At 37.9% G+C, this 27,342-nt stretch overlaps 2 protein-coding genes across 2 annotated transcripts in view; one reads left to right on the top strand and one right to left on the bottom strand.

Moving 5' to 3' along the window:
• The first annotated feature begins 1 nt into the window (after position 1).
• AASDHPPT (aminoadipate-semialdehyde dehydrogenase-phosphopantetheinyl transferase) lies at positions 2-25,197 on the top strand. The gene is made up of 6 exons (XM_043890557.1): positions 2-289; positions 1,838-2,063; positions 14,535-14,656; positions 15,282-15,443; positions 20,682-20,753; positions 23,074-25,197. The coding sequence occupies exons 1-6, from the start codon at positions 107-109 to the stop codon at positions 23,236-23,238; spliced, it is 930 nt and encodes a 309-aa protein (XP_043746492.1). The 5' UTR covers positions 2-106; the 3' UTR covers positions 23,239-25,197.
• Positions 23,605-27,342, bottom strand: part of ANKRD49 (ankyrin repeat domain 49) — a 52,602-nt gene continuing 48,864 nt past the window's right edge. The window contains exon 4 of the transcript XR_006338554.1: positions 23,605-25,784. The gene's annotated coding sequence lies outside the window, so the exon portion shown is untranslated. The remainder of the gene's footprint in view (positions 25,785-27,342) is intronic.

Genomic DNA, 27,342 nt, shown 5'->3' with positions numbered 1-27,342 from the left:
CACGCACGCGGCGACCCCGCCCCCCCGCGCGGCGCCGGGGGTGCTGGGAGGGGCTCCGCCAGCGTCCGCGCCATCGAGCCCCGGGCGGCGGCTAGGCCCTCGGTGGATGGTTCTCCTCGCCCGGCGACTCTGCGTGCTGCCGGCGATGGAGGGCGTGCGCTGGGCCTTTCCCTGCGGCACGTGGCTACCCAGCCGCGCCGAATGGCTACTAGCGGTGCGATCGATCCAGCCCGAGGAGAAGGAGCGCATCGGCCAGTTCGTCTTCGCCCGGGACGCTAAGGCCGCCCTGGTACCGCGGGTCTTTCGCGCTTCGGGTCGGGGAGCAGCCGTCGGGGTGGTGGGCCGCGCAGTAGAGACCCCACACGCGAGCCTCGGCGCCCGCGTGCGGCCGCCCAGGGCTACTGCGGGGTGTGCCCGGCCTAGTCTCCGCCGGTTTTGTCGTCGCCTCGTCCGCACAAAAAATCAGCCCCTCCCCCGTTGCTTTTGAAAAGAAAGGTTCTGCTAAACCCTAAAATAGCTGTTGCAGAGGTCTGTCAATAGGATTTTCCTTGTTTTTAAGTGTTAATCACATTTTTTTAATTTCGTTGCTTGGGCCCATAGCACACAGTCAGCCTGTTAAATATCCCACCGGTCTCCCTGTGCACCGTGCACGTGGTAGGCCCTAAAAAATATTGACAGTATCACTTAGTTTAGCCATGCACACCATAGAACTGGAAGAGTCTAGCCTCCTTTTACCGATGAAACCGAAGCCAAGGAAGGATGCGGTCTTAAGCATACCTTTTTAACTAAATATTTAGCTCTGAAAACACTTTTTTGAATATAATCGTTTATTTTACGTATATATATTTAGCAACAAATGGAAGCTTGGGTTTCAAAATGATGTCTATATAGCGCAGTATGGCACAGCTTCTGAGTGCCATCTCGTCAAAGACTGTCATTATCCTGAAAATGTCCCTCTGTCAAAGGACTTTTTCGTTCGAAATGTAGACTAATTGATTTTTCAAGGGACACTAGTGAATGTTTTCGTGAAATTCGAAGTGTTGCAGTATTTAAAAGTCAGTGTTAGAATTGAAGGAAAAAAAAACTTGAAAGATTTTGCAAAATGTTATCTACCTTGTTTTCTTATGTCCTCGGGTATTTTTTGTGATTTTAGACCTTAATCGGAGAGAGAGTGGAATAGGATATATGTGAAAAAAGATAGGTTATGCCTTGCTAACTGTGGAGGCAAGTAATAAGTACATATGATCTAGAAACACTTGCACATGTGCACAAAGATGTAAGTACAACAGGATTGCCCACTGGGGAATTCTTTTGTATATAATAGCAAAACCAGAGCCAGCCTAAAATATCCAGTAATAGGGGGATAGTCAAGTTGTGGTACCCTGATACTATGAAATATTATGCTACATTTAAAGATGCACAGGCCAATGGTTATGTGCATAAACATAAGAGACATAAAATAATCCCCAACACTTAGAAATGAAAAAGTTCGTACATGGTAGAATAGTACATATAGTGGGATTTCAAATAAATGGATGGATAGCAAATGCAAATGAACATATATTTGGATACTTAGAGAAAAGATGAAGGATGAATTCTTGTCAACATTGGTTACTTGTTGATGGGACGGAGGGAATTGCTAACGAGGGACTTTGACCTTTCTGTCTTCATAAGCATTTCTTAAATCTTAATGCAGGATATTTAATACTTTAGGTAGTTTAAAAACTTTAAGAAGTGAGTATTTTAGAAAGTACAATAATAGACTTTGTATGTTATAGGCAGTTTTATTTGAATTTTTAGTATAGACAGCAGTACTTACTAAATGTTTTATTAACAGGCTGGTCGTCTGATGATGAGGAAATTAGTTGCAGAGAAATTGAATATACCTTGGAATAATATTCGTTTGCAAAGAACTGCAAAAGGAAAACCAGTTCTTGCAAAAGACTCACTGAATCCTTACCCCAATTTCAACTTTAACATCTCTCATCAAGGAGACTATGCTGTACTTGCTGCAGAATCTGAGCTACAAGTTGGAATTGATATAATGAAGACTAGTTTTCCAGGTAATGTTGCATTTTTGTAATACATGAGTTATTAAATGTCTTGTCTTAGTTGTACTGTGCTTAGTTTTAGTTGCTCAGTTGTGTCCGACTTTTTACGACCCCAGGGACTGTAGCCTGCAAGGCTCCTCTGTCCATGGAATTCTACAGGGAAGAAGACTGGAGTGGGTTCCCATGCCCTCCTCCAGGGGATCTTCCCAACCCAGGATTGAACCCAAGTCTCCTGCATTCCAGGCAGATCTCTTACCTTCTGAGCCACCAGGGGAGACCCCGGTTCTATCCCTTTGTCGGGAAGATCAAACTGGTGGGCTTCCCTGGTGGCTCAGACGGTAAAGAATCCGCCTGCAATGCAGGAGACTCAGGTTCAATATCCCTGGGTCAAGAAGATCCCCTGGAGAAATGGTTACCCACTTAAGTGTTCTTGTCTGGAAAATTCTGTGGATAGAGGAGCCTGGTGGGCTACAGCCCATGGGGTCGCAAAGAGTCAAACATGACTGAGTGACTAACACTAATTAACTTGTTTAAAAGATAATAATCTCAATAGTGAAGTGTATTATAATCCCTAAGCAGAGATAACATGTATTTGTATTATATCTAAATATAGTTCTTTATAGCACATTTATAGAAAACGAAAAGAAAGAGCACACAGTTACTAAAATATTTATATTTTGCCTTAGAAGTTTGCAGCTGATGACTGTCGGAACTGCTGACATTTATTGTGTGGTTAACTATAAAGTAATTTTAATAGAACATAGGGTCTCTCAACTCCTCTGTAGTTTTCATCATCACTTACGTTAGTGAGCACTTACTGTGTGCCAAGACATTTTACTCAGTTCTTTATGTATATTATATGTTGAGTGGAACTTTTCAGAAGATAAGTAACAGGATAAGAAGAAAGCTGTTAAAATAAGATAACCAACATCTTCCTAATTTCATTGTGCAATTTCTTAATCTCCACACTGCATCTACCACAGGTTCTTTGCTTGTGTTTCCCTTGGACTGGAATATTTGTGATAATGTTGTGCCCACCTGCATTTCGGCACAGATAACTTATTTATTGGTTAGCTTCCAGTTCAGTCTTATTTTAGGGTAGCCTTTGTGCACTTTCAAACTAAGCCAGGTCGCTTTGTTCTAAGGCTCTCATAAAATATATTTCCTTCATTCCAATAATATACTTCACTTTAGTTATATCAGGATGATTGTCTTCCCACTGTACTATCACATCTAGCACCTTACTTAGTTCGAAGTAATGCATAATAAATATTTGTTAAATAAATGAATAAGCATTCTTTGCTACAATAGTAAGGCTTCAGAATATGGCTGTGATTCTCATCTCTCCCTTATGTTGAATATTCCCACCAGCCAGTTTTTCTCTAACCTGTTCATAAATCTATTAAAACTCTATTCTTTGTTCAGAAGGGAGTTGTACTAATTATAACAGGGGTTCTTGACCCCAAATAAGCATCATTTTTTTTAACCTCCTGAAATGGTTCTCTACATTTTGTATGCACAGGTATGCCTTTCTCAAAAAGAGAATCTGGTTTTCTCCAGGGTCATAGAAGGTGTAATGTGAAAGGACCACTGCTCTAGAGGATTCAGAGTGAGCATGCAAATGAGCCTATAAACTTCACAGTTTTCTGTGTTTCTTTTATGAATTTCCCCTTAAAATCAGAAATTACTGGAGAGGCCATTGCTCCTTAGAATGCGGTCAGCACAATTACATAGTAATGGTTGGCTCATCAAGTTGATATCTGCTTGGAAATTATGCCTGTGAGACAGATCTAATTACAATTGGTTTAGTGGGCAATGTTGGGTTATGGTCAATACTGGATAAACAAGTAATTACTAAAGCAAAAATATGAAGGTTCTGTTTCCTGTTAATTATATTTTATTAGCCTTTTTTATCCACCATCTTTTTTCTTTGCTCTAATTTACCTAATCACAGTATCCAGGCCTTTTACTATTTAGCTGTTTCATTGCGAAAAAACTGTTGACATATCCAGTAATGCACTGAGGAAGAGATACTTTCCAGTTTTAAATAGTATTCTTACTCTGTCACTAATGTTGAAAAGATTAATGGATGCAGCATTATTTCTCAGGAAGTAGACGCTGGTTACTTCACTGGCAGTTCATTGAATTACTCTGCTTATCAGAGTGAGGAAACTGAGCAGGAGATGTTCCTAAGATTTGCTAAATGATGGAGGGTAGAACTTAGTATAGCAGCAAGGGAAGTATTGTACTTTGTTCTGAATGTTGTTATTAAGATTATCTAACTTCATCTCAAGATGAAGTTAAGACTTTGGGGACATCATCAGTGTATTGAAAGACTTAGTTCCATTACTCCTATTTTGTCTGCAGGGCATGGTAACCCACTCCAGTATAGCCTGAAGAATCCCATGGACAGAGGAGCCTGGTCGGTTACAGTCTATAGGGTTGCAAAGAGTTTGGACACAATTGAAGTGACTTAACATGCAAACATCACGTAGGAACTTGTGGTGTCTTTCTTTGTCGAATTAGACATTCCTACAAGGTGCAGATCATTTCCCACCTTCTCCCAGTTCTCTTTGTTGTTGTGACAGGGTAGGAGAGAATATATCATGGATTTTTGGGGCTTTTTCCTTCTAGCCAGATGCCCACAGTTAAGGACACTGTTGCACCTACCACTGTTTTCTCTGCCTGATGGAGAGAAGAACCTTATACAAAAGTAACTGATGTATACTTGTCATTCAGTAATTGTTTGTTTAATGAATGTCCAGAGAAGGAGTTATTAATATAAGATATTGGGGCCCCAATATAGATAAATTGCCAGTGCAATATAATCCTAACCCTGGGGGCGGGTGTTTTATAGGTCATCATTATAATCTGCTGCACCCAGTCGGGAAATATTGGTTGTTTCCTTCCTTTTCTAATAATTTTTGTCTACCACTAAAAGCGTTTGCAGTTAGAAGTATAAGGATAGTTTTGTGAATTGTTCAGTTTTGTATCCATACTTACAAGATATGGCAGGTTAAGATGAAATTGAAAAACCACTACACTATTATAAAATAATTAGCTTCCAATTAAAATAAATTAATCAATTTTTAAAAAGATGAAAGTTGCTCAGTTGTGTCCAGCTCTTTGCAGTACGATGGACTGTATAGTCCATGGAATTCTTAGGCCAGAATACTGGAATGGGTAGCCTTTCCCTTCTTTAGGGGATCTTCCCAACCCAGGGATCAAACCCAGGTCTCCTGCATTGCATGCGGATTCTTTAGCAACTGAGCCACAAGGGAAGCCCAAGAATACTGGAGTGGGTAGCCTATCCCTTGTCCAGCAGATCTTCCCAACCCAGGGATCAAACTGGGGTCTTCTGCATTGCAGGCGGATTCTTTACCAACTGAACTATGAGGGAAGCCCAAGATAAGATAGATACAGTGTAAAAATTATTAGAATTTGGAGAAAGACCCAAAATACTTTTCACCGTGAGTTTATACTTTCTAGTTCACGTTTTTGTTATAAACTTCTCCGGATATTAATTGGCAGGACAAAATGACTCAGTATTTTGAGATTTAATGCTAATTTAATAGCTTTGAAATGAGTGCATCATAGAACTGCTCCTCTTGAACAGTTGCTACCTAAATTAAGAACAGTGACTGTAAAGTTAAGTGATGGCATTATATGCTAGCTTTGGTAGAGTCTGTCTGTTGTCTCCTTCCCCATACTAACTGGTAGCACTAATGTAGTAGCTTCGTAATTGGGGCCCCCTCTTCTCTGTTCTCACTCAGTACATTGTCTGTACAGAGTTAGGGAGTGGTCTTTAAAAATCTCATTAAAGCAGTTGTCTTAAAACTTTTAAGTTGGTTCTTAATAAAATTCATTCCTTTTAACATGACTGTGTCGTCTTATTGTCGCTTCTCCTTTATCTCTCCTTTTGCATTTTTATCTGTTCTCTGCTCACTGTTCTCCACACTCATCTTTTATTACCTTGAATGTAGCAAATTTTTTCCAGTTCAGGGTCATTTAAAAAATGCTGATCTGTCTGCCTGTTTTTCTCAGTCTTCTTGAGTACTGGAGATCTGAAGACTGAGAAGTAACTAGTTCCAGTACCTCCTCAGAAAGGGCTTTCCTGACAACCTGCTCTTATTTTCTGTCATGGCCTTTCTCATTTCTAATTATAACTTAGTTATTTGATTATTATCCTTCATTTCTGTTCCCTTCATTAAATAAGTTCAGGAGCCATGCAGACCTAGTACTTACTGTGTCTAGCACATTGAGGGTGCTTAGTAAATATTCATTGAATGTACAAATAATAGAAATTCTCAATTTCACTTAAAATATTCCTTAAATTTGTTGAAAAGTTGGTTCGCAGCTACAATAAACAGTTATGTTCATATCAGATTCTAGTTTGAGTATAAACTGTTCTCATTAGTGAGTCATGGTTACACACAGTTCTTCCTTCAAGTCTTCTTCCTCATCCTCCCAATTATCTGCCTAGCTGCTTCTCTCCTGCATTTGCATCCCCATCAGATTCAGTTTCCAACTTTGTTACTGTTGCAATCTACAGTTTCCGACTTAAAATTTTTCAACTTTATGATGGTTTAAAAGCAATTCAGTAGAAGCCATACTTTTAATTTTGACATTTTCTCAGGCTAGCCATGTGTCGTAATTCTACGCAGCAGCAGTGAGCCATAGGTCCCACTCAGCTACATAGTCACAGGGTAAACACCCAGTACAACCATTGTTTTTTTCACTTTCAGTGCAGTATTCAGTGCATTTCATGAGGTATTCAGTGCTCTGTTATAGGCTTTTTGTTAGATGATTTTGCCCATTTGTAGGCTAATATAAGTGTTCTGAACACATTTAAAGTAGGCGAAGCTAAGCTGTGACATTTCGTAGCTTAGGAGTATTAAATGCATTTTCAATCCTAAAATATTTTCAGCTTAACAGTAGATTTATCAGGACATAACTTCATCATAAATCAAAGAACTGCATTCCACTGTCATTTCTGATCTACATTTTTAAGCTGATCTACATTCTTCTGGATCTGCATTTTGAAAGATATGTTTAGTTAAAGCTTTGTTTTTTGGGGAGGTTGTTTTTTTTTTAAACTGGGAGATTTACAAATGTCAAGCAGCTTAAATAAGTCACACTTCTCTTTGTGCTCTGAACTGCTACTGAAAAGGCAGGTGTTTACTGGCAAGTAGTTTTCTCTTTTCCCAGGTTACAGGATCAGTCTTTCCCACTGTACAGAGGAATTCAGTGGGATCACAATATAGAACTAGTATTTATTGAGCAACTTGTGTGTGTTAAATGCTAAGAATTTGCCGGTACAAAATGCTAAAAAATGCTATGGAACTGGGTTAAATGAATTTAAAGTTTTGAGGAAGGAACTGATGTCTAAGAAGAGTATGCAAAAGTGAGCTGGAACTTGCCTTACTATTGTTTAAACTTATACTAGGCTTGCTCCTTGGAAGAAAAGCTATGACCAACCTAGACAGCACATTAAAAAGCAGAGACATTAGTCAACAAAGGTCCGTCTAGTCAAGGCTATGGTTTTTCCAGTGGTCATGTATGAATGTGAGAGTTGGACTGGAAAGAAAGCTGAGCACCAAAGAATTGATGCTTTTGGACTGTGGTGTTGAAGAAGACTTTTGAGAGTCCCTTGGACTGCAAGGAGATCCAACCAATCCATCCTAAAAGAGATCAGTCCTGAGTGTTCATTGGAGGGACTGATGTCATTGAAGCTGAAACTCCAATACTTTTGGCCACCTAATGCAAAGAACTGACTGATTGGAAAAGACCCTGATGCTGGGAAAGATTGAGGGCAGGAGGAGAAGGGGACGACAGAGGATGAGATGGTTGGATGGCATCACTGACTCAATGGACGTCAGTTTGAGTAAACTCCAGGAGTTGGTGATGGACAGGGAGGCCTGGCGTGCTGCAGTTCACGGGGTCGCAAGGAGTTGGACATGACTGAGCAACTGAACTGAACTGAACTGAGGCATCCTAAACAAAAAAGCATGATGTTAGCGAATGAATAGACAACTAGTACTGATTAGTACTTGTACGTAATATTTCGATTCAGTGGTTAAAGATTATTTATTAAATGGTGCATTAATCACTAGGGTAATAGCTTGTTGGCTACTTGAATTTGCTCTTCCATAAACAGCTTATTAATATTTTCTAAGTCATATATAAAAGCTCTTTATGTACTTTGGATAGTGACACTTCTTTGATACCTGTTACAACTATTTTTTTTTAATTGTATTTATTTATATGTTTATTTTCAGCTGTGCTGGGTGTTTGTTCCTGTGCAGGCTTTTCTCTGGTTGCAGAGAGCAGAGGCCACTCTGGCCGTGGCGTGCCTGCTTCTCATTGCAGTGGCTTCTCTTGTTAGAAGTGCACGCTTCAGTAATTGCATCGCATGGGCTCAGTAGTGGTGGAGCATGGACTTAGCTGCTCCTCGGCACGTGGGATCTCTCTAGATCAGGGATCGAACCCATGTCTCCTGCATTGGCAGACAGATTCTTCATCACTGAGCTACCAGTGAAGCCCCTACAAATATTTTTCCCACTTTATTATTTGTTTATCTTGAATTTTTTTTTAAATGTATGAATTTTATTTATCTTTTTTAAATTAACATATCTAACTTTTCCTTGATAAATACTGAACTCTGTCTCATTTGAAGAAAGTAAACAAATTGGTAAAAGATTTACTCCAACAATAGGTTATAGAGTATTAGTTTTTTGTTTTAAAATTGTACCTTTTTTTTACCTTTAAATCTTTAATTCCCCTAGAATTTGTGTGTATATATTTTACATCATATGCCACAGAAGTTTTAGCACCATCAGCGTGGGATAGATTAGGAATAAACATGTAAAGTGCCTGGAATTATTAAGTACTTTATAAGTAAATGTTAGTCTAAGGTGGTTGTAATAGTTGTTACATGTATAGAATGGTGTTTCTGAAATGGTGGTCGGGATGTTACAATCAGCCAGGATGCCTGTGCAGGTTCCTTGAGGGCCCCTCAGACCTCTCAAACTAGAATTTCTTAGATGCAGCCAGTGATTCTATACTCAAACAGTTTCTCAGGTGATTGTTAGACATACTAGTGTTTAGGAAACACTATTAGATTTAAATTTATGGAACCAACAAAACGATTGTAACCTGTCCACTTTTTTTAAAGAGTAAGATTATTTGAAAGCCATTAGATCCTTGTTTCATGATGTACAACAAATTTAATTAGAATTGGGTTTTTAACAAAGGTTACTAGAACACAATAGAATTGTATATTTGGCCAGACTTCTGAAAGAAGGATACCTTTTAAACTTAGAATGGTAAGAAGAACCCACAAAGTTAGCAGATGTCATTGATTTCATGTTAAGTCTCTTCTCTCTCACAAACGGGGGCAAATAAGACACACAGAGGTTAATACGGTTAATATTTAAAATACTTTGTAAGTATTGCTAGAAAAGCCCCTTAAAACTTACCTAATGAATGGACTAAGAGCTTGATAAAACAATTCACAAAAGAGGAGTGATATATATTTAACAATTACTGCAACAGCCTTAAAGCTAATATTTATTAAGTACTTACTAGCTCCAGGCCCTGGAGAAGGAAATAGCAACCCACTCCAGTATTCTTGCTTAGAGAATCCTGTGGACAGAGGAGCCTGGTGGGCTGCCTTCGATGGGGTTGCACAGAGTCGGACACGACTCAAGCGACTTACCATGCATGCATACATTGGAGAAGAAAATGGCAGCCCACTCCAGTGTTCTTGCCTGGAGAATCCCAGGGATGGAGGAGCCTGGTGGGATGCCGTCTATGGGGTCGCACAGAGTCGGACACGACTGAAGCGAGTTAGCAGCAGCAGCAGCTCCAGGCCCAGGCCATTTATCTGTTTCTTTCTTGAACTACCCAACTCTTTTTCCCCTATCTTATAGCTTAAGAAACAGCCATAGAGTAGTTAAATAATGGTAAAGAAGTGATACCAGGCAGAATGGCTATCATCAAAAATAAATGCTGAGGACTTCTCTGGTGGCCCAGAAGTTAAGACCTTGGGCTTCCACAGCAGGGGGCTCAGCTTCCATCCCTGGTTGGAGAACTAAGATCCCACATGCTGTGTGACATGGCCAAATAAATAAATAAGTAAAAATTTAACAAATGAATACTGGAGAAGGGAACCCTCCTACACTGTTGGTGGGACCTAGAGAGTGTCATACTGAGAGAAGTAAGTGAGGTAAAGAAGGAGAAATATTGTATGACATCCCTCATATGTGGACTCTAAAAGAAATGATACAAAGGAACTTAACTTACAAAATAGAAAGAGACTCATAGACTAAGAATGAATTCATGACTGCCAGGAGGAAGAGGGGAAGGGGTAGTTAGGGAGTTTAGAATGGACATGTACACACTGCTGTATTTAAAATTGATAACTAGCAAGGACCTACCATATAACACATGGAACGCTGCTCAATATGTGGTAGCCTGGGTGGGAGGAGTTCGGGGGAGAGTGGATATGTGTATGTGTATGGCTGAGTCCCTTCGCTCTTCACCTGAAACTATCATAACATTGTTAATCACCTATACCCCAATACAAAATAAAACGTTAAAAGAAGTGTTAGAGCTAAGATTTGAACATTTGACTCCAGCAGCATAACACTAAAGCTCAGTATATGAATGTATCTATATATATATAAATTAAATTGTTTGCATTTATGTATTAGTTTCCTAGGGCTCCTTTTTCCCTGTATATTCTCTTGTGTGTCTAAATGTTTCTCCTTAAAGGACACCAGTCATTGGATATAGAACCTACCTAATCCAAGATGACATCATCTTAACTTGATTAGATCTGCAAAGACTCTGTTTCCAATAAGGTCACATTTTTAGTTTCTGTGTGGGCATGAGTTTTAGGACAACTAGACCCTCACAGTTCAAACTCGCCTTATTCAAGGCTCAACTGTATAAATTATTTTTTTAGTTGCTGTGTGACCCTGATTAGTTGATCATTGCAGAACACTTAGTTAATATCTAGTCCTGCTTTCCCTAAAGATTAAGCTGTAAGCGGGGGGAATCCTGTTTTTCTCAACCTGGTTGGTGATTCATTCTATAGAAATTTTTCAGTTATTTTATCTATATGTATGTACATTATGTACTTAAGTTCATACCTGTCTATTAAATCAAAGGTTGTAATAGACATGAATTATGTTGGTATTACTTGGAGGCTTTGCCAGTTGATGTAACTAATGACTATGTCATCTTCAGCTAGTTTGAGAGTGTTCTATTCTGATATTTCCTACTGATTTTTTAAATTCCAATATCGAAGATAAACTAAATCCTTAACAGAGTCCTTACCCAGCGCGTGTGTATTTTCACCTTCAGTCACAGGGTGGCACTGTGGCTCTTTGGCTGAATATTTACAAAGCCGTTTTCTGTTGCTGTCAGTCTCTTTTTTTGTGTGACATATGGTGCTCTCAAAAGTATATGAAAATAGTCATAGCAGATTTTTTTTTTTAGCTGTGCATGATCAGTTATGATTACTTTTTTCAGTGATTGTGCTAGATTGCTTTTTTATGTTAAATGAGTGTTTTTACTAGCATGACTAAATTTTTTCCTTGATTGCCCCATCATATTTAGGTAAAAGTCAGAGGACTTCTTGAACGTTACAAAATTATAGCTTAAAGAAACCAACGAACATAATGATACTATAGATGAGAATAGGCATATTTGTTAAAATTTTAGGTTTTTTTTGGATAGTATTCTGATAAGGCTGCAGTTCCATTCAAAATGGGTTTCCCTTGTGGCTCAGCTGGTAAAGAATCTGCCTGCAATGCAGGAGACATGGGTTTGATCCCTGGGTTGGGAAGATCCCCTGGAGAAGGGAACAGCTACTCACTCCAGTACTCTGGCCTGGAGAATTTCCCTGGACTGTATGGGGTCGCAAGGAGTCTGACAGGACTGAAGGACTTTCTCTCCCGCTCAGAATATAAAATGGTGTCTTCCAGACTCAAGGTAGCTGCTCCCTGCGTTGTTGTCGCTTATCCTGTTTGGAGCAGTCTGTTCAGCAGAAACAGTTCATGGTCTGCATGTGCCCCTAGTGTTTGAGAGCATCAGTTTCTTCTGTCACTTTGGAAAAACAGAGCTTACCGTCTTTACTTTCTTTAGTGTTCTACCTGTCAAGCCAGGATGTACTAGTGATGCTTGCATTTTAACAAGACAGTCTTTATTAAGGGGCTTAAGGAATAAACACCAGACTATCAAAGAGTGTTCATAGCCCCAAAAGGGTTAGAATCCCCCTGGGACTCCTAAGATCCCAGTTTAATATTTCAGTGCTTTCGTATGAAATGACTTTACAGCTTTGCAGAGCTATTTTAGGAAGTAATAGCTCTGTGTGTGTGTGTGTGTGTGTGTGTGTGTGTGTGTGTGTGTGTGTAATCTGCCTTTTTAAAAATTTTATGGTCTTTATGGAATTTGTTACAATACTGCTTCTGTTTTGACTTTCTGGCCACGAGGCATGTGGAATCTTAGCTCCCTGACCAGGAATGGTCCTGCACCATTTGCATTGGAAGGCGAACCACTGGACCACCAGGAAAGTCCCAGAAATGATAGCGTTATAACAATATGAATACAAACAACACTTGTTGATTCATAAAAATGGATTGTAAAGTTTTCATTCTTGAGAACAGTAGAGGACTAAGGAATAGATAGATAAATCAAATGAGTCTGATTAACTTGAAAATAATTGAGAATCTTTGCCTTGAACTAAAGGACCACATATCATTGGAGGGTCATTAGAGATATTTCCTATGTAAATGAGAGGAGGCTATTTTTATTATTTCGGAGTTGGGATGGTGGGGGAATTATGGGCAATTCTGTGGAAGAGCTGGTTTTTAATATTTTCTACCCTTGAGATAACCACGGAAAAGGTACTTTTGGAGTTGATGATATAGTGTGCATTTTAATTGTTGAATTCTCATGGGGTTAGTTAATGATTAAATGATTAAAATCATTTAAATGATTAAATGATTAAATTAAATGAGTAAAGCATGAAGTAGGGGAATTTGACATCTTTTTTCTTTCCAGACGTGCTATAGTTCCAGCCAGTTGGGAATGTCAGATTTTGAAGTTAAGTATTTTAGAAATGGAAATTCAGGAGTAGACAAACTGTGTTAACAGAACCTGCAGAAGGCCTATTTCAAGAGGCTTGCTGGAAGTAATGTAATCATGAAATAAGGATATAGGGCTGTAGAGCATTTAATTTACCAGGTAACAGTTAACATACATTTATTCATATAGTAAACATTTATGGTTTACCTACCTTGTTGCTGGGCTTCCCTGGTGGCTCAGACGGTAACTAATCTGCCTGCAGTGCAGGAGACCTGGCTTTGATCCCTGGGGTGGGAAAATGCCCTAGAGGAGGGCATGGCATCCCACTGCAGTCTTCTTGCCTGGAGAATCCATGGACAGAGGAGCCTGGTGGGCTACAGTCCATGGGGTCACAAAGAGTCAGACACAACTAAAGTGACTTAGCATGCATGCACCTTGTTGCCAGATTTTTCTGATAGACCACTTAGGCTGTAATTGTGTGAGAGTAAGCACCATGACTGATTTGTTTTTAACCATTAGTTCAGTTCATAACGGTATAATATTTGTACACATTCTGCATAATTGTACAGTAAGTAAATGGATGATGATAGAAGGTTCCTGTTTAGTAGTAAACATAACATATAATATTTTGAAAAATGTAATACGAAAAGCATACTATATAATTTGTAATATATAAATTACAAATTTAGCTCTTAATTGTGGGAATCAGATTCTTTGAGTTCTGTTGATTTTTTTGGATGCTGTGTAATGTTTTATTGTCTGTGGAACAGTTTTTTTTTTAAAAATGAGCCAATAGAACAGAAGTCAAAATCTATTTTTATTTGGAAAAATCATATTAGAATACATGTTTAAAAACAGTTATTGTGAAGGAAATAAGTGTATATTAACTTTCCAGTCATGTTATTCACTTAAAAGAACACTTCTTAGCTTTCTACCAATTCCTCCAAAATTATAAAGAAATTGTTCCCTGATTTTCCTGTTAAATAGCAAAGTAAAATTCTAAACCCCAGGACACTGTTACTCTATTTTTTAAGAGTACTCATTTTGGATTTCTGATATTCTACCATATATAGGAAACTTACCCTAGTTATTTTAAGATTAATAAAAATTTATCAAATTTTTGGTGGGCATCTGTTTATATAACCATGTTTTTTCTCCTTAATTCTTTAGTAATTCAGAGAATTTCACCATTCTCTTAAATTACCCTTCTACTTCTGGACTAACCCATGCTTGTCTTGTATGTTATCCTTTTAATTCTCAACTTGCTTTGATTTGCTGATACTTTGTTTAGCAAAATTGTGACTGTATTCGAAAGTAAGGTTGGACTATTGTTTCCTTTTGTGTGCTGTCTTTAACAGTTTGGTAATTCTCTATTTCCTCAATTGACAGGTCGTGGTTCGATTCCAGAATTTTTTCATATTATGAAAAGAAAGTTTACCAACAAAGAATGGGAAACAATCAGAAGCTTTAAGGATGAATGGACTCAGCTGGATATGTTTTATAGGAATTGGGTATAATTTCTTTCTAGTTTTGAGAGTAAGCCCCTGTGTTGTTAAAAGCAGGAGCAGAAGTCCATTGGTAACCCTGTATTTTGTACAGTGTTTGAAGTACATAAGTCACTACTTGGGAACTTCATGATTTTTATGTATACATTATTATATTATAATGACATTTAAGAAAATTTAACATATGTTTAGCACTCAATTAGAAGATCCTTACTCTTAAAGCTAAAATAAGACGTTTTATTTATCATTATTAGTAAAGTTTAATGGTTTCTGTCTTAAAGAATCTCATACATATTAGAACTTATTTAAAAAACAGTTACATAATATTTATTATGTACCAGAAGGCATTACTGTAAGCCCTTCATAAGTTAGTTAGTTGTCATAACCCCATGAAGAAGGCACTGTTGTTATTGCATGTTACACCTGGGGTAATGGAGGCATGGGGAGCCCAGATGGTTTGTCTTCAGCTTTCACAGCTGGCTGGCCTCTGTGCTGGTATAAAGGTGAAAGTAAGTAGCTTATAGTTGTAATGTAGTAGAGAATTAAAGATTCATACATGTTGAGGGTTGAAGATTTTATGAACAGTTTTATCTACTAAAGCTCTAAGAGAAAATGTCTGTCTGTATCTTAGGCACTGAAAGAAAGCTTTATAAAAGCAATAGGTGTTGGATTAGGATTTGAATTGCAACGGCTTGAATTCGATATATCCCCGTTAAACCTGGATATAGGCCAAGTTTATAAAGAAACACGTTTGTTTTTGGATGGAGAAGAAGAAAAAGAATGGGCGTTTGAGGTAAGAAATTTACAGAATTGCTATAAGAATTTTCTTATTTTGAGCATGTGAATATAAGCTCAGCTTGGGGAGGCTAGTCTTTGAGACTTGACACATTCAGAATCCAGTCTGGGTGTTCTGAAGGTGAAGTCAGAAATACGAGGAGCACATATAACATTTAAGCTGATACGTGAAAGATAAGTCATAGTACATAAAGCATAGAACCACTAAAGGCTGCCATTTTGTCACTGGGCTGAGGTGAGGGGGGTTGAGAGAGATGCTGTTTCAGGCTGATAAGATCATGTAGGGCATTACGAGTCGGTTAATATTTCGGTCTCTTATTTATTTGGTTTCTGCCAGTAGCAGTTCTTGGTTGCTAATGAGAGAAATCTTAACAAACTCATTTTAGCCAAAAAGACATTATGATAGGTTATTAGAGTGATTCATATAACCAAATTGCAGAATTGGCTAGAATTAGAGACTGGAAAATCAGAACTCTTTTTATCTTTTCTCTTTTGCCTTACTGGCTTCAGTTTCCTCCCACCCACATTTCTCATTCTATACACCAGCTTTCTTAACCTTATCTAGTTAAGGTTCCTTATGTGGCAGGAAGCATGACTGTCTGCCACCCTTAGGTGTAACAATTTACAGTTTAAAAACCCCACAGAGATTGGTGAACTCATTGGTTCAAGCTGTAAAAGCTCCGGAAAAGAGATTCCATGGCTTAGGTTGGATGTTAGTTGCCTTTCTCTTGACCAGACGTAGTCAAGGAAGTGTGTTACAACTGGTATCAAGTGTCCATAGCCCAGCCGAATGGTCTGTGTTATAATGTGGTGGTTCTTGCTGTCATCACCTGAATTGTGTGCAGAGAACATCAGTATCCAGAATAAAGAATTCATGATGAGTAGATAAAGAGGAGATGTTCATTCATTTTCTCAAGGGAATTTAACAAGTTGTAAATACAGAGTTGTAAGATCAGAATCGTATTTTAAGACCACATTCTCTGTATGATGATATATGGAGGTTAAGGAAGTGAGGTGTCAAAGAAGTTATCAATTCTGTGACTTACAGGACTGTCTGTTGAGATACTGAATATTAGAACACAAGTGGGATTTAAGTATGAGATACCATAGAAACATCTAGGTGAAGGTGTTGAGCAGGCGAATAGAGAGACTGGGCTAAAGGAAAAAGGGTAATCATTAACGTGTGAGTGATAGCTGAAACCATGGGAGTTACAGTTGCAGCAGTGAGTACCTAAATTAGAATTTAGAAAGACCTGGTCCAGTCCTGAGAGTGCTGTTTAAAGGTGGGGTGGAGAGGAGACCGAGGAAGAATAACCAACATGTAAATTAAGAAAGTGGGGGCTTCCCTGGTGGTCCATTGGTCGAAGACTCACCCTGCAGCGCAGGGGACACAGGTCTGATCTCTGCCCAGAGATCTGAGGGCTGCAACCACCGGGCCTCCTTGAGCTGGAGCCGGCGCTTCAGCAGAAGAACCTGCACAGCGCAAGGAAGATGGCCAAGCAGCCAAATAAGTATATGTATATATATATTTTTTTTTTTTTTTTTTTAAATGACAGAAAGTAGTGTTAGGTGATGCAAAATTGCTAACATACCAAGTAAGATAGGAATTCTATCAGTTAAAGAGTAAATTATATTTAGCATACTGTGTTTTTTAATACAGTTAGAAATTTTTTTTTTTCATTATGAAGGGGGCAGATTTCAGCCGTTTCATTCATGGAGACTCCTTTATTCTTAATGGTGCCAGATGGAATAGACCTAGTAGCAGGGTGAGGAGGAAAGAATGAGTGATTGGGCTAGCTGTGCTTCAACTTTTTAGTTGATAAAGATGTCTGAATTCCTGTGGGCCTGTGAGATGTTGTAGAAAAAGGGCCTGAAGTATCTTGAAAAGCTACCTAAGAGGATTTCCAAAAGAAAGAGGCAGAGGGCATTCTACTGTGTATTAATTGCTGCGGGTAGGAAATACAAGAAGTCAGCTCATAAATGCACTGCTAGGCCCATGCAGTGTATAGGGCAGAGGAACAGGTAGTATGTCTCTGAAAATTTCTCAGATGCCCACTAAGCTAGCCTTCGGATGCTTGATGTGACCCAGGGTTCTAAAAAGTGGATTGCGGCAGTGTTGATCATTACTTTGCCTGTTCTCCATCACTTCCCACTCTGCCACCTGCCTGAAGGAAACCAGAGGAAGGTGAGGCCGGGAAGAGTATGTCTTAAGAATTGAAATAGGATTTTCTTTTTTTAAAGCTGAAAGCAACTGAGGAGCTATCAGGTTTGCCTCAGAGCTTGTCCAGGAACTGGGAATAGAGATCCTACAGGGCGCATTTGAAAACATCTATGGAAGAAAAATTCTTTATTGAATTGAATGCACTTGAGCGTTTTTTCAGTTCAGTGGACCAGTTAGGAAAATATACAAATAATATGTTAGATACATATATATTTAAGTGTGGAGTATTTATTATACTGTAAACAGGCCTGGGAAGAGAGAGTGAACTTAACAGAATGAGTCTGGTGGTATGGACAGCCAGAAGCCAGGGTTTGAGGGGAGAATGATGAGCCTAGAGTCAGGGGAGGCATGTCTAGAGTCAAGGAACACAGATGGGAATTCCTGTTGGGGCATCTCTGAGTACCCGCACGAGATAAAGAACCAGCCTTTAGGCATGCAGTGGAGGGATGGCTGTGATCACAGCGGACACCTGTGGTGTAAGTGATCTTCACTTGCCTTTCCTCCCCTTCTGAATTCACCCACACTGGATACTTGATGTGACCCAGGGTTCTAAAAGCTGGATTATAACAGTGTTATCATTACTTTGCCTGTGAGGCGTAGTGAATGAGGGAGCACCCGGAGTTGGGAACAGAGATGTATCTCATGGAGTTTCCCAGGGTGTGCTAGTAGTGGTCAAGAACCCGCCTGCCAATGCAGGTAGACTGAAGAGACATGGATTTGATCCCTGGATCAGAAGGATCCCCTGGAGGAGGACATGACAACCCACTGCAGTATTCTTGCCTGGAGAATCCCATGGACACAGGAGCCTGGCAGGCTGCAGTCCGTAGGGTCACACAGGGTCAGACACAACCCAGGCAACTTAGTAGGCACGCATGTATCTCACACCTGGAAAAATAATACTCTAGAAGTACGAATTGTTATACCAAGAGGAATCTTGTGTTTTCATAGGCTCTCAATTTTCATAACCAGTTTCTATTTGGAAAGTTAAATTTACCGTCATAGTTTAAAACTATGATGAGATTAGATGAAACAAATTCTTTGCTTTACTTTTGAAAGGAGGAGTGTTTTTAAAGAGTAGAAAGAATAACATTTATGACAGATTTTATTCAGCACTTTACCACTGGAAAAGCATTGTAAAACTTCAATGTTTTAGGTTAAACTTTGTATTTTATCTTATAAACAAAGTAAAGTTATACTAAGAAAATGACATACAATTTAACTGAAGCAGATTAATCTTTGTAGTCTAATGCTAAACTACCTCTTGAAAAAATAAAATATTGTTTCTCTGGGTTGGTGATTTTTAGGAAACTTTTGCTATTCATGATTTTATGAATAAAAAGTTATAAGCTTAGAAAAAAATTTTTAAATTTAGAAAGTCTTAAGTCTTAAGTTCAGTAGTATTGAATGTATTGCCTTAACTTTAGCTAGCAAGCTTGCTACTTTCATTTCCTTTTTCAACTAGTATTATAGACATACTAGGCAGAAGGGATTTAGGGTAAAGTTAATTGTATAGAACTTTTATTCTGGTGAGACATCGAATATTAATGTTTGATTACTGGAATCTTTGTCAAATAACTTCTTTAGTTTTGCGGTGTTAAATTTCATATTTATGTGATGTTGATGAGGGGTGAGTAGATATGGTGAATCTTTATTTTGAAGTCAATCTCATTGAATTTTTGCTCATTATGAAGTAAACAGACAAATTGAGCAGAGTACCTTGGCATTTTAGAGGACAGACTGAATGAAAATGGTCTGCTGCCCATGGTTAACACTGATATTCCACCTTAGATATAGACACCACAAAACTGCTTATCTAAGTAGTTTTCCAAAAGTAATTATAGCCAAAACACATCTGTGTTACAGTGTTTGTATTATCAATATATTCAGTGTAAAGAATGGGAGGACCGTGTTCAAAAAGAATAGTTGTGTTTATAATGTTATTACAAACTTTAGCCCATTAAATCTTTCTCACACTTAGTTATTTTTTTCTCTTGAAATATTTTCCTAAATTTATCTCTTTTGAATTTCTTTTGTTTTTTACAAATTTGGATATCTTAAAGTGTGAAGATACACAGAGGAGGATAAAGGATGAAAAGTCTCTAACATTATTTCTGATTGTAGTTTCCTGTTTGAGCTGATTTCTTATGGGGTACTGCCTTAGTAAAGTGGCTTCTCAGTGAAATTTTGTTTAGTTTTTAATAGTTGTTCATGCTTTTCTCTAGTAACTGCCTCAGTGTCTATTTTAAAGCCCCTCTCCATTTGTCTCACACATAGGGGAAAATAGGAAATTGCATATTTTTTAACTTGTACCTATGAGTTTCCACATGATTTTCCTTAAACTGTAATATGTAGTTAACTAAATGCTTATAAACCAATGTTGCAGACTGTTTTTTTTTTTTTTAATCACTTTAAGCATGTATGAAACTAACGTCACCAATGAGGGCAGATGGCTCTCTAGACATGCCTCTAGGTATGATGCTTTATCCACATGGTATTCCTATTAAGAATCTATAATCTAAATAATCATTAAGAGCCATCAGACAAAAAATAAGCAGTGTTTATTAATAAAAAGTGGGGAGTGGAGCTTGTATCTTAAAATATTAGTGTCATAAAAGACGAAACACTTAGCAAGACATGGCAACTGAATACAATACCCCACAGACTGGTTCCTATACTGAAGGTGGGAAAATGGTATAAAGGACATTATTCACAGAATCTAGAATACAGAGAGTAGATTTAAGTATTATTTCAATGTTAAATTTATTGAAGTTATTAACTACTTATTGAATTTATTAACTACTGTGGGTATGTGAGAGTGTCCCTATTAGAAAATACATTGCAATATTTCAGTGTAAAGGGCCAAAATGTATGTGACTTTACCTTAAACTATTCAGGGGAAGTGAATATATATGTGTGTGTGTGGTGGTGGGTTGTGAGGTTTTTTTAGATGAAAATAGAACTGTATCTAAGTTTCTGTATTTAGTATTCTCTGTTTACTCATGTTTTATTTCTCAGGAAAGCAAAATAGATGAACACCATTTTGTTGCAGTAGCTCTTAGGAAACCCAATGGATCTATACATCAGAATGTAAGATTTCTCTGTTTGCTTTTTTTTTTTTCCTTAAAAAGCATGTATTAAAGTTGAATTTGTTGTTGATGGAAATAATCGTTTGTTTGATATCAGGTAGAGGTTTTAGCTTTTTGGTTTTTTTTAATGATAGACTTTAGAAGTGTTCATTATCTAATCCTTAAGATCATTTGGGATTTCACAGAAATGTTTTTAAAATATGCTACTTCACATTCAAATACACTTAAATATTACAAAGAAAAAATTTTGGTAGTACTGTTCCAATATTCATATTTTCAATAGAAATTCAAGGTAATTACTATCTTGGTCATCTTAACAATGGTTTATTTCCTGGTGAAGTGGGGCTGTTGAATATGATAAAAGTTATGACCAACCTAGACAGCATATTAAAAAGCAGAGACATTACTTTGCCAACAAAGGTCCATCTAGTCAAAGCTATGGTTTTTCTGGTAGTCATGTATAAATGTGATAGTTGGACCATAAAGAAAGCTGAGTGCCCAATAATTGATGCTTTCGAATTGTGGTGTTGGAGAAGACTCTTGAGAGTCCCCTGGACTGCAAGGAGATTCAACCAGTCCATCCTAAAGGAAATCAGTCCTGAATATTCATTGGAAGGACTGATGCTGAAGCTGAAACTCCAATACTTTGGCCACCTGATGCAAAGAGCTGACTCGCTGGAAAAGACCCTGATGCTGGGAGAGATTGAAGGCGGGAGGAAAAGGGGACGACAGAGGATGAGATGGTTGGATGGCATCACCAACTCAATGGACATGAATTTGAGTAAATTCTGGGAGTTGGTGATGGATGGGGAGGCCTGGCTTGCTGCAGTCCATGGGGTTGCAAAGAGTCAGACACGACTGAGCAACTGAACTGAACTGAATGTAATGGTACTAAGTTGAGGGTTAGTGAATAGTGGGATTATCTGTCAAATTGATCTTCCCCTTTTTATAGTGCTCTCCTAAATTATTCCCAAAGTGTCAAACGTGTGAGAGACCTTATGATATATTCTAGCATAACATCAATTCTTCCAATTAAAATCTGTTTTTACTTTCTTTTCCTGTTAATTGATAAGTTGGGAAATTTTTTAAAAGAGAAACCTTAGGGTCTTGACTCTGTCTACATACAGTTGTGATTCTATAGAAGTATTTATTTAAGGAATACTGATAATGTTACAATAATTAAAATTAAATGCATATGATTATTTTAGGGAATCTGCATAAGGGAATGTAGTGTGATCAGTATGTTTGCATCATTACTTCTAGGATAAAAGCTCAATACAGATCATGCCTTTCATAGATTAAAAAAGAGTAAAATTCTTCCTAAATTATTTTATTTTAAAAGGGATGACATGTTAAAATTGACTCCTTTTATCTGAAGATGTTCTGAAACAGGTTAGCTGTCCTTGTATGCTGAAGTCTCAGCATTGCCCTTTCTGCAAATACCTTCTGATTCCATAGAGCTTTATATTTCTTGTAACATTTGCACATAGCAGTACTGTATTTCCTGGAAGAGAGTCTGTTTGGGCAGCAGTATCATAGTGAGAAAAGGGCAAGGGTTCCAGGCCCAGGTCTACCATTTAAGCTGTGTTGTAAGCTTGTATACATTGACTGATCTTACTGAGCCTCAGTTTCCCCATCTATAGAATTGAGGTAACATAACCATATCAACATAGTAATGAGAATTAAATCATATGAAACAGATATTGACCCTGTAAAAGCACTGCAAAAGACCCAAGTACTGTCTTTTCTAGAATGTATAGACTGTTAAAGACAGTCCACACTGGGCTGAGTTATGAACAAGGGCTGTATCACAGAGTGTAAGATATAATTTCGATTTAGTGTTGAATGAGTCACTTACTAATGAAGTGCTGCATCTCTAAGTAGTTATGGGAATTTTATTAGATACACCCTCTAGAGTATTTCTCAGAAGTTTACCTGGTGGTCTCTCCCTGTCAGAATAACCCACCTGTTTGTTAAAGTTATCTGTTTGGGGATTGTTTTCTATTGAGTCAAAATTGTTGGACGTATGGCTCAGTAAATCTACATTTTAAACAAATACCACAGGCAGTTGTTATCTACAAAAAGTTTAAGAATCAGATTATTTCATATTATTCTTGATTTGTTTATATCGACAACACTAATAGAAGAAATAGAAACAATTATCTAAAATCCCACTATGTTGTTTAATGTTATAGAAGTGTAACTTAATATTACTGAAATGTGATTACTGATTTCTTATTTTCCTAATTATAAAATTGACCATAAGATTAATACACATTATAATTTTGAGGTAATCTAAGGGCTTTTTCCCCCCCTTTTAGGTTACATCTCAAGAAGATTCTAAAGCAACCCAGAGGCAGTTTACTATTCTCACCTTTAATGATTTAATATCGTCTGCAGTTCCTATGACCCCTGAAGATCCTTCATTTTGGGACTGTTTTTGCTTTACAGAAGAGATTTCCATAAGAAATGGTACAAAGTCATGATATGATTTTCTGAGTAACAAAGGGAAGTGAAAACTGTAGTCTTCTGTATTCACTAAAAAATAAATGCCTGTGACTATCAAATTTTATTTCATAAAACATTTTTAAAAAGAAGAAACAACTGTTCCTAAAAGGCAGACTCCCAGATCAAGATAGATGACTAGAATACATGTTTACCTCTTCTTCCTCCCCAAGATCACATTGTATTTGCTAAAAAAAAAAAAAAGTAGAAATCGATGGTAGAGTCTTAAAGTAATAAGACAGAATACACAAAATAGAGAATGTTCAAATTCCTATTTTTCAAGAGATAACTATTTTAGAGGTACCTATCCTTAAAACATGGAGTATCTTCCCAGATCTTTTTCTTGGCAAATGATTCCCTATTAATATACTTACTCTTTTTTTTTTTTTTAATAGAACATACTATATTTAACTTTTCTCTTGACTCTACATCTGAGGTCCATAAATATATTGGTGTAGCATAACTTTTAGTGCTGCTTAAGTATTCTGTTTTCCAGCTACTATCAAGATGCAATTGACCAGAGGTAATACGGTTCAACTGTAATTGACTTAGTAACCAAGGACGTTTATTGTGTCACATAACAAACAGTTTAGAGTTGCCATTAGGGCCTTTTTTTTTTTTTGCCTCCGCCTTAGCTTATTTGTTTTGCTTTAGGCTGGTCTCCCTCATGCATCTGAAAGGCAGAAAAGGCTGTTTTGCCTCTCACGTTTTGTTAGGAAAGTTTTTTCCTCTTAAGTGCCCCCAGAAAATTTCCACAGAGCTTCTGTTGACCCAGATCAGGTCACTGAGAAAGCTGAACTTGACACTCTTGGCTTCTGTGGAAAGGGAACTCTTGGTAAGAAAGAAGCCTGAAGCAGAGTCTGGGGGAGTGATACCTAGGGGAGGCCCATGCCTACCATGAGGAAGGTGTGCCACAGCTGACTCACTCTGTCCTCTGTGCTGGGCATTTTAAATGTCTGCAGTTTTTACTGTAAGCAGTGGTTTATTGCATATCCTTGTAGCCACATTTTGAAGTACCTGTTTAATTATGTCCAAAAGAATTAAATATATTTAGAGCCTCAATAAGTATTGCCAAATTGTTCTCCATAAAAGCTGCATAATTTATACTTGCAGTTAGCGTTATATGTTTGATCATTCTCTCACCATCCCCACCCCCCTCAACCTACAGAGTGGTCATCTGTAGATAGGATCTTTTAAAAAAAAAAAAAAAATTTAATCTCTGCCAGTATAGGTTAAAAATGGTACCTTATATTTTAAAAGTGTCTCTTTCATTACAAATGAGGTTGCTATGGCATTGTTAGTATTGGCTGTTTGTATTCTTTTTGTATGAACTGCCCGTTCATTATCTTAACCTGTTTTTATTTTGGTAAATAAGACAAAGTACAAACATAATATGTAAGATGCAAGACCATCATATTGATGACAGAATCTATTCTATGGTTGTAGTGCATGTCTTGGGGAGTTTGAAGTCTTATAATAATAATTGTTAAATGTCAGAAGTGAAATAGTTTCATTGTTTCTATTACTAAAGTGGAAAGTTGTGTTTAAATTGTATAAAATTAGATATTTTGCTTAAGTACAAGAAAAATTTTGAACATTTTATTTTTTACTTCGTTAAGCATGCACAGATATTCCAAGCATAGTAAATAACTTGTTTTCAAAGGATCGAGTAGCATTTATAGCAGAGGAAGCATTGTTATCCGTAGCATGAGTGTAATGGTGATAGGAAAATGCTGTCGTCTGTCTTATCATTATAACATTTATGAATTTTTATGAAGCAGGCACCATTGCTGCATTTCCGGGGGTGGGGGGCAGTGGGTGGAGATCTGTTGTCTTAAGGTTTCACATAGTCAGAATCAAATAAATACACATAGTTTAGATTCAAGTAGGTCTATAAAAATCTTTTTTTCTAATAAAAATTACCATTCCCTTGACCTTCTGTTTCCTGTCCCCAGAGTGAGCTGTTTCACTGATTTTTTGTTGTTGTTATTTATTACTGTATCTCCAAATAGCATGCTTATATTGCTTTACCTGTTTCCAGTTTGAGGCATTTCTTTAATTCCTAATATAAAACTTTGGTCTGCTGCTTCCCAGCCGTTACACTTTCCCTTCCTGTTCCCCTTTCCCCAGCGTGTGTAATGCAGTGTTTTCATTATTGGCTGTGACTAAGAAGGTATGCACGATTGAGATTACGTAGCACTGTACAGCTAAGTGATGTGTTACTCTTACCCTGTACCGCCTTTTTATTTCCTGACTTAATAATCAACTTTGTTTGCATAGGCTTCTGTGTACTTACTGCTAATTAAACCCAAAACTCGACGTTCAGACATACCAGTTGTTCATCAGTTTCATCCCTCTTGAAGAAATCGCTCCTGAAGCAATCACTGTTTTGTCCTTTCTGAGCTTTTACCTTCTGTGGCTAGTGCACAGCTGTCGTCCTGGGATCTCTTTCCACCACCGACTTAGGAGTTACTTCTGTCTCTCTTACGTTGGGGGCTCACCAGGTGCTCAGTGGTAAAGAATCCGCCTGCCAGTGCAGAAGAAGCAGGTCAGTCTCTGAGCCAGGAAGATGCCCTTGAGGAGGAAATGGTAACCCACTGCAGTATTATTGCCAGGATGATCCTATGGACAGAGGGGCCTAGAGGCCACAGTCCAAGAGTCAGGCAAAACTAGCACACTCCCCTATGTTGGATTCCCTGGTGGCCCATTTTCTGTGTCTCATGTCCTTTTTAAGATTTACTGCTTCATTTGTGTGGATCATTATCAAGTAACTTCTTGAGAACAAAGGCGGTATAGAATACATTTTTTTGCAGAGTGGTATAGGAGATCTAATTTCTTCTTACAGATTATGCCATTCAGTTCCCCCACCAAAGCACCCTGTATTTGATATCACCAATTTTTGAGTCCTGAGCTGGGCTGGACCACAGCACTGTTTCATATCTATATTTTGCTGAGTCCAGAAGCATTCTTTGCATCGTACCATACTGCCCAGTATTTATAGCTTCATTGGTTCCTGTTAGTATTTTCCTGCCTACAAACTCTGATGGGTTGACTTTTTTAAATGAACCTGTGTGTGTATGTGTGCACATAAACATTCACGTATCCTGTGCTCTTCAAACTCAGGAATTGAATATATTTGGATATATTTTCAATTAAAATGTTCACCATCCTTACTACTAAGTATCTGAAACGCAGAAACTAATTAGATTTGGGTAACTGAATAGCCCCTCATTGACTAAAGTACTGCCATCTGAATTTAAACAGCTAAAGAGATTTATATGTGTGTATGTTTCTGTATATGTTTTTATGTATGTATATACATAAATATATGTATACTTAAATACATACATCTTTGATCAAAAATATGCATAAGGATAATTCCATCTAGTACTTAAACTTGCCAGGTAGCACTAGTGGTAAAGAACCTGCCTGCCTGTTGGAGGAGACATGAGATGCAGGTTCAATCCCTGGGTTGGGCAGAGTCCCAGGAGAGGGGCATGGCAACCCACTGCAGTGTTCTTGCCTGGAGAATCCCATGGGCAGTGGAGCCTGGCAGGTTACGGTCCATAGGGTAACAAAGAGTAGGACATGACTGAAGCAACTTAGCAGTAACAACAGTTCTTAATCAAAAGGGATATGAGGGGAACTAATAGTTATTTTATGGGGGAAAATATGCCATCAGATTATGTGAATTTGGGGTTGGCAAAAGTCTTTGCACATAAATTAATATCTTTTGTCTGTCTTAGAGCATCTATGTTAGAATACCTGTCTTCCATTATAAGTGCTTCACATGTATCAAGCAATCCTCATAACTTTGCAGGGTTAAGTCCTAGTATCCCCTTTTTACTGATTGGTATAATAAGGTACTGAGATGTTAAGCAGTTTACTAATAAAGTAGATGGAATTATATAGTGGACTCCACATTTGAACCAGGTAGCCTAGATCCAGAATCTGAATTAAACTATACTGAAATTCAGTGATACGCTGTAAAGAATGGAAGAGATCCTTGGGCAAGGATGATAGAGCCTGGGAGCCTTAACTTGTAGCTTTTGCTGACTTCATTAAATAATGCCAGGACACCAACA

This window comes from Cervus elaphus, chromosome 1, assembly GCF_910594005.1.
Source record: "Cervus elaphus chromosome 1, mCerEla1.1, whole genome shotgun sequence".
NCBI classification, from domain to species: Eukaryota; Metazoa; Chordata; class Mammalia; order Artiodactyla; family Cervidae; genus Cervus; species Cervus elaphus.
This window is presented reverse-complemented; position numbering and strand designations above follow the sequence as displayed.